This window comes from Amblyomma americanum, chromosome 9 (assembly GCF_052857255.1).
Source record: "Amblyomma americanum isolate KBUSLIRL-KWMA chromosome 9, ASM5285725v1, whole genome shotgun sequence".
NCBI classification, from domain to species: domain Eukaryota; kingdom Metazoa; phylum Arthropoda; class Arachnida; order Ixodida; family Ixodidae; genus Amblyomma; species Amblyomma americanum.
Genome location: NC_135505.1, coordinates 130329975 through 130343918, shown reverse-complemented (window position 1 = coordinate 130343918; position 13944 = coordinate 130329975). Strand labels below are relative to the sequence as shown.

General features: G+C 45.4%; 2 protein-coding genes across 8 annotated transcripts in view; one reads left to right on the top strand and one right to left on the bottom strand.

Moving 5' to 3' along the window:
- The first annotated feature begins 2441 nt into the window (after positions 1–2441).
- On the top strand, positions 2442–6355 carry LOC144105509 (endothelin-converting enzyme-like 1). The gene is made up of 2 exons (XM_077638631.1): positions 2442–2720; positions 4740–6355. The coding sequence occupies exons 1-2, from the start codon at positions 2445–2447 to the stop codon at positions 6315–6317; spliced, it is 1854 nt and encodes a 617-aa protein (XP_077494757.1). The 5' UTR covers positions 2442–2444; the 3' UTR covers positions 6318–6355.
- Positions 6356–7258: 903 nt separating this feature from the next.
- LOC144104357 (uncharacterized) overlaps positions 7259–13944 on the bottom strand; it is a 64535-nt gene continuing 57849 nt past the window's right edge. For 4 of the 7 annotated variants that reach the window (XM_077637304.1, XM_077637305.1, XM_077637306.1 and 1 more), the window contains 3 exons: positions 10701–10834; positions 9054–9182; positions 7259–7838 (listed from right to left, as the gene is read on the bottom strand). In XM_077637304.1, coding sequence (XP_077493430.1) covers positions 9105–9182; positions 10701–10834 — 212 coding nt within the window. In that variant the 3' untranslated portion in view covers positions 7259–7838; positions 9054–9104. Of the gene's footprint in view, positions 7839–9053; positions 9183–10700; positions 10835–12338; positions 12444–13944 lie in introns of all 7 variants that reach the window. The other 3 variants (XM_077637302.1, XM_077637301.1, XM_077637307.1) reach the window with 3 other exon arrangements.

Genomic DNA, 13944 nt, shown 5'->3' with positions numbered 1-13944 from the left:
GAGCCTTTCTGGCGCTGAGTGCCATGCATTTTGTGAGCCGCAGAGCGTGACCGACTTTACACGTTCGGGGTTTATCTTGGTTAATATCGAAACTTCTGCAGTGCCCAACAATGTAAGACGTCAACCATTGAACCGCACTTTGGCAGGCTTTGAGAAAGCGTTATTACCAACCTTCACTTTTATTGTTGTGCTTATTTTTCCGGGTGCTGCTAATAGAGAATACTTGAGCGCAAAAAAACACTTGCCGAAACTTTACCGATTAGCATGATGACCATTTGTCAATAGCCAGGCTGAGTAGCAATCTAGAAAAAAGAAAATGACTGCCGATTTTGTAGTGTCATCGGCGCTTTCTGCCGTAAACTGAAACTCATGTGCGGTCAGCTCACTCGTAACGCTGAAATCAAGGGCGGACTGGGAGCAGGCCACCTAAATTTACTGAAGGAGGGGGGGGGGGGACGCTGCTTACAATTAGGTGTGGCATCAGACACCATCAGTATCTGTTTGCGGAGAGGAAGAATGCTTGATTTTTTTGTGACCGCATTCTTCCTTGACTTTTAAACACTAAAGTTTCCTCAGCGCGAAATCTTTCACGGGTACCCCAGTTCTCGCGATGCTTTTCGGCTTAGCAATGAAGCTTCTCAAAAAAAAGGAAAAGAAAGGAAAGAAGGCCTTCCGCAAATCGCGCTCATAACAGTTGTCTAGGCACACGCTTCACTTGGTTGCGTTCAGCAGTAAATGCAGTAGTATGAACAACCTCCAGACGAGTCGGCTGAGACCAGTCTTTCAATGTGAAGTGCTTTACTTCTGTGAAAGGCTCCCAAGAAATCTGAACGGCGATAACCCTTTTCCGTCACATAAACAAACTAAGCAGGCAGTTCTAATCTTTTATTTAGGTTAATGCTATTAAACGTCTTAGTCAGTCTCTAGCACCAAAACATTAGAAAACTATATCCTAGATTGAGATTATAAACCCCCATTAATGGCGTGTGTTGATCTTCTAAGTAGAAATTGTCACGAAAGCTAAGACGAAAGATACGTAAAATTTCAAGCAAACAAGGATTTCATATCAATTATTATAAAACAGCTCCCCTTGCACGGTTAAACGCAAGTAATTTTCACACATCTCGGAGCGTACAGGGTCCTTCAGTGCCATCCGATAAATGTTCAAGTATGCGCCCTTTTGATGAATTCATAAGAGGCCCCTTTTTGGACATTTTCCCGAAATAGCCCGCAAAAGATTTATTTTATAAACGCTCAAAACAATGCGAGCTTTGTCTGAACATTGTATTTGTTTTTTTGCCTCCTGGTGTAAAACTATTTTCTTATACACCCACAGATTTTTGCGGGCTGTGGAAGGCACCGTCCTTTGCACACGCTCACCTCCTTCCACACAGGAAAGGGCTATTTTTTCGCCTTTCTTCTTAGAGGCCTGGGAGAAATTGACAATGATATATGTATTCTCAGTGAATGCACCTTGAAGGCCATGTATCCTGCAAAAGGCTGTTTACTGGACGTAATGAAAGATGATGGTAATACTACGAGAACATTGAAAGTAACATTTACGGAAAATTTTTAAACAATAGCACTCAGCCGATGGCGATAATGGGCGTTCGGGATGACGTCTACATTCCACGGCTACACATGCCGCTCTTAACGAATACTTTTCGACAAAGTGTCCAGCGTGTCTTATAGTAGTGCTGTAAACAAGCCAGGGTCGTTGGTTATGCTTCCCTTTTCATTGTTTACTATTCAGAGCCTAGGGTATCAGTGTATAACACGCAGTGACAATAGCCGGTATATTGGCTATCGTTTCCAACTCTGACCTGAGTTTTCTTTAATATGGGGATAATTTACACACTTCGTCTTCAGCAGGATTATTGCAGCACACTTACTGCTCTGTCTTAAATTCGGATTCGTACTTGTGCAGAGGTCGACCCGCCGCGGTGGCTCAGTCGTTACGGCGCTTGGCTACTGATCCGGAGTTCCCGGGTTCGAAGCCGACCGCGGCGGCTGCGTTTTTATGAAGGAAAAACGCTAAGGCGCCCGTGTGCTGTGCGATGTCAGTGCACGTTAAAGATCCCCAGGTGGTCGAAAATATTCCGGAGCCCTCCACTACGGGCACCTCTTTCTTCCTTTGTTATTTCACTCCCTCCTTTATCCCTTCCCTTACGGCGCGGTTCAGGTGTCCAACGATATATGAGGCAGATATTGCGCCATTTCCGTTCCCCAAAATGCTATTATTATTATTATTATTATTATTATTATTATTATTATTATTATTATTATTATTATTATTATTATTATTATTATTACTTGTGCAGAGGCGCCCAATGTTGTGTGTGGTGCAAATTGCGGACCATGCTTCGCGGTCATTCGTTCAAGAGAAGAATCTCGCGCTGTGCCTGGATGCATGTTTGCTTCCCGTTTTCCAGGTACTGGACTACATGGATGGCATCGTGGACAACAGCGTGAAGCCGTGCCACGACTTCTACCGACACGTCTGCGGCCGGTGGATTGGGAACGCCTCGCTTCCGGACCCTCTCGCGCCGTCCTTCATGGCGGAGGTGCTACTAAACTACACCGCCAGGAGGCACCGGGAGATGGTGGCGCGGCAGGCGCTGGCGGAGCCCGCCGACTTAGTGTCGCGCTACTACAACAGCTGCATCTCTTACCTGGGCGTCTCAAGGACCATTCGCGAAATCGTCGACAAGGTCTTGGAGGTAAGAGAAAAGCGCAGCGCATGCGTGACTGGGGTAGTGCGGGGTTGTCGTTGGAGCAGATATTTACAAGCAGGCAAAAAGCCATTTGGCGGCTGCTGCCGGGCTGATATGCCCCGACGAAATCAGTCACTTGCCGTTCTATCCATGCTATAGTCTGTGGAGTACAAAAGTTTAAAAACTGGTATTTCCCGGTTGCGGACTATACATGATTTAATTTTTACGATAGTTTGTCATATACGAAGAACCCTAGCGCGGCAGTTGAAACAAAAAAAAATGAACGTCACTACGGCTGCCACATTTTGCTGTACTAAATCATGATATGGCGAAATCAGCTCCTACATGCGATCAGCGTTGATATGCAAGAAATTACTGCTGGAGATGCTCATAGTGGGGGCTTTTCAGAGCTTGGCTATGCGAACACATACGAAAGACCTCCATGAATAACACAACAGGCGCCGTAGTCCTCCTTGAAGAACGGCTTCGATGGATACGAAAATATAAATTGTAATAAGGAACGTCTTGCAAAGCACAGCGTCGCGAAAAGCCAGCGGCACAGTTCAGGCACAGACCAGAGGCTGCGGTCAGTCTAGAGCACGCACGAGGGACGGAGCGTTCGGCGCTCGAGCTTCGGAGCGTTCGGCGCTTGTCGTCGTCTTCTTCGCTAATTAAGCGCCAGCCTTTGAAGATTCCAAAGCCGAAGGCCAGTCTTACAAATAGCCTTGCTGGCAGCAGTCGAACCAAATGAAGTGGAGTGTGCACAAGCAGCAAAGTAGAACTGAACAGGGGAGAAAGAATTTCATGGGGGCAAAAAAAAGTGCACCAATGTGCGCTGCTCCTCTTGCACATAAGCGAACAAAAAAAAACCTCTTTTCAGCCGAAAATGATCCCTGCGGACAATATACCGGGTGCGCACTACTTAAGCAAAAACATTTTTAATTTAGGTCATAATTTTGCCCCGCGAACTATACATCGGGTGCGACGTGCAGTCCGGAAAATACGGTGCATTGTGTCTTCTTCCTCGCTTCTCTCGCATTTCTGCTGCTCTTCCGGATAGTTCAGGTGTCAGCAGTACCACTGATCACTTGCAATGCGTATGCGGGCAGCGCCTCCTTTTTTCCTTTATGACAATTCAATATAGCCTACCTACAGCTAATCTATTATTATCTCGATGCCTCGCGAGACAGTGCTTCGCTCTGATACTATTTTAAACGGTGGTTTCCTGTGGCCACGTAAGAGATTATTGCAGCTCCCTGATTCTTTCAGGACATATTCTGCTACGATGTGGCTACGCTGAAAACGCGCCTGTGCATTGAGGTACACGGCACGCTAAAACCCGTGCTTCCTGAGCGGCGAGATTTTCGTCATATTCCACGCTTTATTTCATGTAATATATGATAAGGCTTTGAAAGCATGTAATACTTGCCAGTATTTCTGACACGATAAAAAATCATGACTAATTCGTTGCACATGACACACACAAACCGAGGGTACCTGTGCACCAAGCACGCGTTAAAAAATCTGAAAGGATCTTCCGTGTGTGCGCGCCGGTACTGGCGTAGCAATGGCTGCGCTGCCTCCAGCTGGTAACGAAGCGGAATTTTCATCCTTGTCTATAGCCTCAGCAGAAGCTTTCGTGCCATCTGCGGTCATATACTCTACGCAGCGCCTTATCAGCTTTGTAGTTAATCCACGTATTACCTGATTGAAGAACGCTGGAAAGCCAGGTGCCGCCTCTCGCGTGAGGAAATTATGGTCAGGGCCAACATATGCGTCTTCGGGGGCCCAAAAACACCGCCTTATTATTGCCCCTCAGTCAGATCACGCCGTCAGTGTAAAATAAGGTGGCCCCACTTGAAAACCGAATTACAGTTTTCAAGACCCATCATTGGGGTGGGCCAAGAATAGCTGCTACTTTTGCCTATTTTTGTCTGAAGCACACCGATGCATGCTGATGCAATTTTCTTGTCTGAAAAGGAATATATTGTAAGAGCCTAAAACTGGAATTCCCTTTATTCGCAGGTCAGTGGCATAAAGCTGGAATCCTGGCTGAAGATGTCCTCCGAACAGACATTTTTTAAGCTGTTGCATTTGTCCTTCCTCTATCGGCTAAACGCTCTGTTTATGTTAACCGCCGGAATTAATGACAACAAGACGCACCTAGCAATAGACAGGTGGAGATCCTTCAAACAACGATTGCCTAAAACGGATAAAGACGGCCAAGGTAAAACTTACCTTGCCGCCGTTCTTAAAGCCATCGGAACCGAAGGTGTCAACGACGCCGTCATCGCACAATGTCACACCCTAGACGATAGTATCGGGCTGAACGAAACGGTGCGGCGCAAGCAGCGCTCCCCTTTGGCGCCGACATCAGCAGCTGAATGCACCGAGTTCCCGCCTGAAAAGTGGATTCAAGGGACGAATGCACAGGAAAAAGTGAAGCTGTCCCCTAACACAAATGTTCTGGCAAGAGACTTCAAAGCTACATGCAGTGACCTTAAGTCCGTCCTTCTGCACAAGACGACGCCGGTTGGGACCGTCTATCCTCTTGCGCTGCTGGCAGTCGACTTCCTTAAACTCGATTTCATGCTAAGCACACAATCGAAGCAGCTTGAGGGAGAGCTTGTGCAAAAGGTTTGCCACCTGGACACCATGACCACTTTTAAACGCCTTTGGCTTCCAGCTCTGTCCAAGGTACTTGCTATCTCACCGGACACTATCGAAGCGATCAGTGGCTACTTCAAGACCTTGAAGATGATGATTGAGGAAGCCGGTGTCAGATACCCTAAGTGGATGAATATAAAAGATCGAATCACAGCGCTGGCCAGACTGAAAGAGATGCGCATATCGACATTCAGCAATGGCACTCTTTCTAAAGATGATCTGGAGAACAGCCGGTTCCAGCAGAGTTTGAAAATCGCCAGCGAGTGGATATCCAACAAGGCCACAGTTCTGGAAAGGACAAAAGCCCCCGATGACGTGGATGAGGACTCCACGCTGGCCGAGGACGAAGAGTACTTGGAGACCGCTGAGGTACAGTTGCTGGCAGACATGACAACAAACACCGTAATCGTCCCGCACATGTTTGCCGTGCCCCCGGTTGTTTTCTCGGACATATCTGCAGGCACCTACGCCAACCTCGCAATGTTCGGCTTCCACATCGCCCGGAAGGTGATGTCGCTGCTTCTCGGGGTGCGAGGTGTCTCGCCTTGGTCGAATGACACTGCCAGCTACTACGCTGCAGCCCAGAGCTGCTACGCGAATAATTCTGGCGCCTTCCACGGTTTGTTGGGGGACGCGGAGTTTGATGAAGCGGTCGGAGCTGCCTTCGCGCTGAGGGTTGTCCTTCAGGTCGGGTTCGTGGTCGCGAAGACTGCCCCCGCCAGCGAAGCCCCGTTGTTTTCAATGGAGCTGTTCTTTCGACGCGCCTGCCTTTCTCTCTGCGCTGGCGGAAAGCAGCGCGCGGACTTCAATTCTCTCGACCAGGACACAGCTTCGGCCGCATGCACGCTTGCGGTGTCGACCATGGATGCCTTTCACCGCACGTTCGGATGTAAATGGGGCGATCAAATGGCTGCACCATGGCGCTGCAAAATTTAAGGCTTCTCTGCGCTGAGTGCAGGAGCAGAGCAACCAATAAATACGCACCACACCTTAATACGGGAGGTGTTTAATACCTAATATGATTCTTTATAGCCTCCAAGAAGTGTGGCGTGAATCAGCGTCAAAAAGAACGTACTATCGGGGGAAAAAGTAACTGCCCCTTTCCCTCCATGCTCCTGATCGTATCGCAGAGTCGCACTCCATGAGTGTACCATCTGATGATGCACACCTGGCGTCAAGACCGGCGACCTGCCGATGCCAGGTGTGCATCATCAGGTGGCACCGTCCTGCAGTGCTACATGGTCAAGAACTTGGAGAGGGGTCAGTTACTTATGTCGCCGAAGGTAGCTTTGCGTTTCACCAAGTTTTTCGTTCTTCAACAAGGACTTTCGCAGAACTGAGGATTGGGCGAGTCGGTGGTGATCCATCGTACTAAAAACCAGCGCTTAAGAACACAGACAGAGGACGAGACGAGACCCTGTCTCGTGTGTGTCTCGTCTCGTCATCTGTCTGTTTTCTTAAGCGCTGGTTTTTAATACGACGGAAGGCCTTTCGCGACTAGCAAAGTATGAAAATTTCACATAGCGTATCTTTGGATTGCGCCAGTGTGTTCAAACTTTCTGCGTTCGAATTCCTGCTGCCGCGGTTGCATTTCGATGAACGGTAAGCTTAAAAAACACCTGTGTCGTGCCCCTAATCTGTGTATGTTGATGAACTGTGAGTTGTATAAATAACCCGGAGCCCTCATAATCCTGCTAATTCCTGGCAACGATCTCTTCCAAGGTGATCTCTTGTGTTTCCTCGCAAAAGCGCGACCGCGCACATTCCTTTTTAGTGGAAATAAACCACTAACTTCTTTCAAAGGTCATGATAGGTAAAACTGGCAAAATCAACGCCTTTTATTGTCTACTGTAAAGGGAAAAAAAAACACGTCCGTTTGTGCAATGTGCAAGTCGTGCACCTTTATTTCTTCAAGCGTTGTGACAAAAAATGATCACGAAAAATAAAAACTGGCATTTGAAGCCTTAAGTTTTGTTACTTTTGAATTTCTTCGTCAAATGTAGGTAGGAGTCAAAGTAAAAATAAAAGCGTGCTTCTATAATCGTATTCTAACAGAAAGCTTTGTTAGCGTAGCTCCTGATGCGTGAGTATCGATGCATAGCAAATACCAAGCGCCCAATGCGTCGAAACAATAAAGCTGCACAAACAATAAAGAAAGGTTACTACGGCTTATTGAATACGCTTAACGAGCAGTCTAACACCCAGTGGTGCTTTGACGTCAACCTCATCTTCATTTTACGGCGCTCTTACAAAACGATGACCACTTTGGCAAAGCGTACAAAAATCTAACGTCTTCTTAGAGGCACCACTGACCTGAACGTATGAAAATTTGCAAGCGCAGAGGTGCCTAATAAACGCACGCATTGAAATATCGAGTAAGACGCTGACGCTTCGATGGTCATGTCATGGTGGGAGAGATGGCCGATGATAGTCGCTTTGCCGTAGCTACCGTTAGTCCTGCAAAAAAATAAAAAATAAAAAGAGCATTAAAATAGCGATTACGTTCTCAAAAATAAAAAAACGTGAAGTAGTAATTTTTTTATTGATATAACAGCCCGTTTCGATTCAGCCTATCAAGGAAGCCGTAGTGGAGGCTGGGGTTCTTCAGCGTGAACTGACACCGCACGGCACACGGGACTCTAGCATATTACCTCCATTTACATGGTACCGCCGCAGCCAGGGTCGAACCCGCGTCTTTGTGGTCAGCAGCCGAGCACCACAAACACCAGGCTGCCGCGGCGGTTTGTGAAGCAGTAATGACCTTAAGCAGTTCAGGAGTCGACACTAGCGTCTATCAGCCTGGAACACTTTTCGGCTTCGATAATTTCCAAAAAGTGAGACAGAGAAAACTTTCTAGACTTTTTGCAAGTCAGGCAAAGAGGAACACTTTTCGGCTTCGATAATTTCCAAAAAGTGAGACAGAGAAAACTTTCTAGACTTTTTGCAAGTCAGGCAAAGAGGGCATTGTGCGGTGCATGGGAGATACAGGACTGACAGGATGACCCATGTTACAGACAGCTCGTCTCGTTCTAACTGTAGATTACATGAAATTAGAGAGACAAAATATATGAAGCCAACCTTCATTTCCTGCAGTCCTATAAACAATCAACCCTTTTCCTTGCTGAGGAAGCATTATGTGTGAAGGATAATTAAGGTTGAGAGAAAAAAAATGTTAACGTAAAATCAAAGCGCGCTCATTTAACTATATAATACCGGTACGCTCAAGTAAATTTAAGACAGAGACAAGCTATTGTCGTTGTTGTTGTTGCCTTAGTGTGTGCCTTTTTCAGTATTCGTCGTTTTCTGCGCGCTTTGTTGCCAAGAATGGATTGCCAAGTAGCTTAAGCCCACAGTTTATCATGGCAAATATGCCTGCATGACCCCGTCTTTAGACTTGCGATTTCAAGACCGAACACTCCATTCAGTTACTGAATTTTAAACATCATTCACGCGGCTTCGGGTTTGAGAAAGCGCAGGTGGGCACCGACTGGGGACATGTCATTCTTTAGTAAAACAAAAATTTGGGCTAGTGGGCAGTGGCCGTGCATGTCCGCCTCAATAGCGCCTGGTATATCTACCCTTGCAGTGTCTTTGACTTCATACTCCCAAAACATGCACGTCATTCTCGCTGAACGCCTGAATGGACAAAACCGAGGCATTGTTAAGTCGTACCATCGCGGGCTGCTGTCACTTTCGGTACTCGCCACTAGATGGCGCGATGTCCTACTTCTTCGTCTCCGCCACAGGACTGTGCCGGATGCCAAAGGTGAACCGAGGAGAGCTGCTCTTGTTCATCCAAACCTGCAAAATAGAGAAGTGTACATGTTTGCCGCTGAAACAAGTGAGACCAGTGTGGACAGCTAGGAGTGTTTCCAATGAAGTCTTCTGCTCTTAATTGAATACCGGCAGACCGCTTCCAAAGATGTGCCTAAACTGCCGCGTCTATGCGCACTTGTCAGGAACGCCAACTACTGAAAGAAATGCACTGCGTGTTATGTATTGAGAGGAGGATGCTAATGCAAAGCAGAGATAGAAAAAGCGTATGGAAGTAGATATTTGGTGCCAGTGAGTGCTGTCTGAGTAGACAGGCCAGGGCAGAATTAAGTCGAGGACGATAATAAAAGCAGCGTCTACACATAATAAGTGAGATCAACCGACGCGAAAAGTGGAACAGTGCTTATGCATTGTGGGAGCAGCCTGAAAATAAAAAAATGATTCCAAACTCATAGCAGAGTATGCAACTGCCTACCCAGTAATATCTCTTTGAGCACATGTTGAATCTGCTGTGTTACATATTACTGAAAATATTTGGTAGATATAAAGCGCCAACTTACCAAGCGTGTGAACTTGAAAATGTGCTGGCCCCTCTCGAATGCATAGATAGACTATTTCAGCATCGCTGTTTCTGACTATCATGGTTAACTTATATGCTATTTAATACACTAAGTTAACTTACTATAGCATCAATAACTGACATGAAGCGATTGGCTTGATAGCTTTCGCATTCAGTGCGCTATAACACCTGACATTCGCCCGAAACTTTGTTTAAAGCAGCGTTCAGTAGATTCGGAGCACGGGCAAATGTGACAGGCACAAGGATACATGCCAACAAAGGGACAGATGCCGTTCTAAAAATCCACTTTAGCTATGAACTAATTAGGAGATACCAAAGTAGTACTTGAGCATTTAGTAGGGCTGCCTTCACAACAACGTGCTCTTTTAAAATCTGTACTTCCTGACGCGGTTCTGGTTCCAGATCCGCTTACAAATATAGCGTGCGGGAATAAAATTATGCTGCTGGTCCCTCGAGCTCAGAATTTAAACATCGGCGGTAGAAATTAGAATAATTACCAGTGACAGTGCATACGCATGCAATTATATGCCGGTCTATGGAAGAACTCTTTTCACATGTAAGTACTGAGGACTCGCCTCACTTATACATGCATGAATTTCAGATGGTATGTATACAGTTATTTTTATAGAAGCAATAAGAGATTTTCATGAATATCTGCCTTCAATATAATCGTCCAGCGCTGGATGACAATGCTCTGCATTCTAATTCTATCCCGACTTTTCCCTTTCTCCATGAAGGATTCGGGGTCCGTTTCTGGCGTTTAGAGTAGCTTATTAAAATTATAGGATGGTTTGCAATTAACCTACTTTTGTGATTATTGCAATTAATTATTATGTATTATGAGACGCAAAGTAGCAACCCCCTCGGGTATTCATTTATCACTTATATATCTGATTAGCTGCGTCTCCTAACCAGAGCAATTTTACTGTAGGACAACGCCGATAGATATTCCGTGTTACTGTTACCCTTTCTGGTGAATGTGCGCCAGGCCCGGGCTTCTTGGTATGGTCTGAAGGGATGTTAGTGCGGTAGCTAAGTGTGTAGGCGGGAGACTTGCTCTTGTAGGTGTCCGGTTCCGGAACATTGTACTTGCCGGGAGCTGAAAAAGAGAAAGAAATCGAAGTAAGTTCATCCTTGACAGAGGAACAAGATTCTGTGATAACAAAACTATTAATTACAAGCCATAAACAAGATAATTGCGATTGAAATATTCTCCAAATTAAGTTGAGTCAGCTTTGAAGGAGAGCGCCTGCAACCAGTAAGAGCCCTAATACGTTATGGCTGACGTTTATTTGTGCTTGCTCCAGCACCAGAAAAAAATGTATTGGGCTTCAAAATATTTGGTATCGGTATTTTTGTATGCCATGAGACCTTTGGTTTCCTTTTTTTACCGGAACCGGTGCTTCTCAAGTTAGTTTAGACGATGATTTTATTACCTCCTCTTAATTTAACAAAGCTTATTACAAGTTGTCTGAACTTCTTCAGATCAGTTTAGGACAGAAGCACTGTACGCAGTTAGCTGCTCTTTATAGTCATTTCACATCCTTATTAAAGTGTACGTACTGCCAATATCCCTCAGATAGCAAGCAAAAGACAGCTGACAACTAAACACTGAAAGCGCCCATACGGAAGCTTTTGGCTTCCAAGGCAAGTTACTGCGATTGCGTTCACACTACTTTGTTTCATAACAGAAAACCGGGCACTCCATGAAACAAGGGGAATACGAAAGGCAATATAATACATGTCGGGAGACAAAATTTTTACCAGAGAGCTTTCTCAAAACTTTTGGCAACATGTAACTAGCGCGAATATTGATGTACAGCATTAAAGGGGCTCAGAAATGAGCTCTAATAAAGTTGCAGTATGCCTGAAATGTCAAACCACGCCGCTTCGCGAATATTGTTCACCAAGAATTTTTTTTAATGCGCTTCCTAGAAGCTTCGTTATCTGTGGCCAAATTTTGAATTTCATTGTCTTCGCGCCTATCCCTCTCCTCTCGTCACTATTTGGGCGCTGGAAGGTCGGGGCTCCACCGCCGGCCCCAAAGCTTACTGACCCACCTGAGCTACGCGGCTTATTGGCCGCGGACACGGCAGCTGCCTAACGTCTGAAACAATCTAACCAACAACCGCCCCTCAACTTGTATACGCAGGTGCGAGCGACGGAGGAGGGTGCGAGCATGAAAAAGTCGCCGGGAAGGGCTCCCCAGCTTTCGCGCGTGATTGTGGGTCCTCTGCTGCGTGTAGGAGTGCATAATTTGGCTCAGGTTTTCATGACAACACAGTGCAGTGATTAAGTGAGTTGACGTCCTCTTTTCGGAAAGTGTTTCACAGCCCTTTTAGCGCAGCAAACCAAAGCCACTCATGTTGCGCGAGCACCATAGGTGCGTTCGGCTGAGTTGAGAACAAATGCGAGTTTCTATCGTGCGCTGAAATGCAAGCTCCTATATGCCTGTAACCTGTCGGTTGAAAAAATAGCTTTACGTATACAAGAGCGGCGCCAGAACCTGCCTTTGTTCTTGCGTTGAATAACATATCGCCAGGAAAGGAAAAGAGTAGGCTGACAACAGGAAAGCAGCAAGGAGGAGATGTGTCGTGATTTACCAGGTACGTCGTCAGGCCTGGTATTCTTCGGTTTCGTGCCGAACGTGTAAGAAGGCTTGCGGACCAAGAGAAAGTAGGACCGCTCAGGGTGATACGAGCCTGGTGCTAGGTGATGAAAATCAGTAGTGTTAGTTCGTGTGGTTAAGAGTGAAAGAAAAAGGTGCCGGAAAGGAAAAAAGAAGTGCTGGGTGGTCGGTCTTGGCGGCAAAAAGGACTGGCCATGGCCAGAGATATTTTTTTAGTATTGTACACCTACGTGCTTTTATATTTTTCTGAATAACTATTAATTCTGCTTGGTTCATTTGCCATTACTGGTATTACAAACTGAAGTGAAGAAAAGAAAAGAATACCTGTACACATCGAGCTAAATTATGAAGAATAAATGAATGGCAGCGCAACAACCAGCTCAAACACATGTGTTGCGCATGTGTTGTCAATCTGTTGTGGTGTCATTGTTGCGCAGCAGTTCAATTCATCATGTAACACCTCACTCAACAGGCCGTGATTCTGAACTATCAAATTGATCTACACTGGAATGGCTCTGAATATCTTCAGCAAAAAAGAAAAGAATAACAAAGATACGGGAAGAGGTCAAGTAGTACAAAAGCAGTTATGCAGCAGGTGGTTTTTTAAGAAACAATTTTTGGCCTCATATAATGCTTCCGCAGCTAAAGCTCAAATTCTTTGTCTAGTGACCCGGACTTCTTAGATATGAAGTGCACTCTTATGAAGTACACTCGCGTAGTTCTGAACAAATTCTCTATTGTCGACAGCATATAAAAAATAACGAGTGGACTAAATTTATTAGGACTTAAAAGTGTCATTAAGCGAGCAACTATATTATTGCTTTCACACTTCGTACACTGTTCATAATTCTCTGACAAATGGAAGATATCAAATAAGATCACTTATTGTTACAACGCTTAAAGTAACCTTTTTTTCACAGTCTTTTGTGGCGTCTTCTGAGCGGTTAAATTATGAGCACGTGTTAAAGCAAAGTCGTACCAACTATACATAGAATCTTGAAAGGTGCAGCAGCGTGTTGATGTGGGAGAAGAAAGAAATGGTGCGCTAATGAACATTCGTACACAGCTGATTTGAACTCACTAAAACCAGGAAATACTTAATTATGCTTTCGAAAACAGAGAAAACGAATATTTTTATTTTTTCAAGTGCAGCAGTTGTTTGTCCGAATTTTTAAACGCATATTTCTTACACTCTACGTCAGCTTGAGTCCTCAACAAATGCTCCATCTTTCAAAAAGCGGATATCACTGCCGAATGTGAACTCCTAGAATTTTGGAACAAAGGAGGTTTTACTAATATCACATAGCGCTGAGGGGAAAATTGTTATTGAAAACGCCCAATACAAAGCTCCTCGAATAAGGAAGGAAAACTTATGTGAACAAATGATAAGATATGACGTTATGAACAGAGCGAGGCAAAGGGTGGGTGCGTTCCTGCAACGCATATTTCTTTCTTATAGCCGATCAATCAATTATGTGAGCCGAGGCATGAGAAACTGAAAGAAGTGGTCAAATGTGAGTGCAGCTTAAGTTAGATCTATTCAAGCTCTTCGGAGCCAGAAAGGATATCTCACAGGCTCG

What these genes read in the sequence shown, in the direction of transcription:
- LOC144105509 (XM_077638631.1), top strand. Translation starts at nt 2,445, where the DNA reads ATGGATGGCATCGTGGACAACAGCGTGAAGCCGTGCCACGACTTCTAC. An exon ending in TCGTCGACAAGGTCTTGGAG is followed by an intron (nt 2,721 to 4,739) that starts GTAAGAGAAAAG and finishes CTTTATTCGCAG; the next exon opens with GTCAGTGGCATAAAGCTGGA.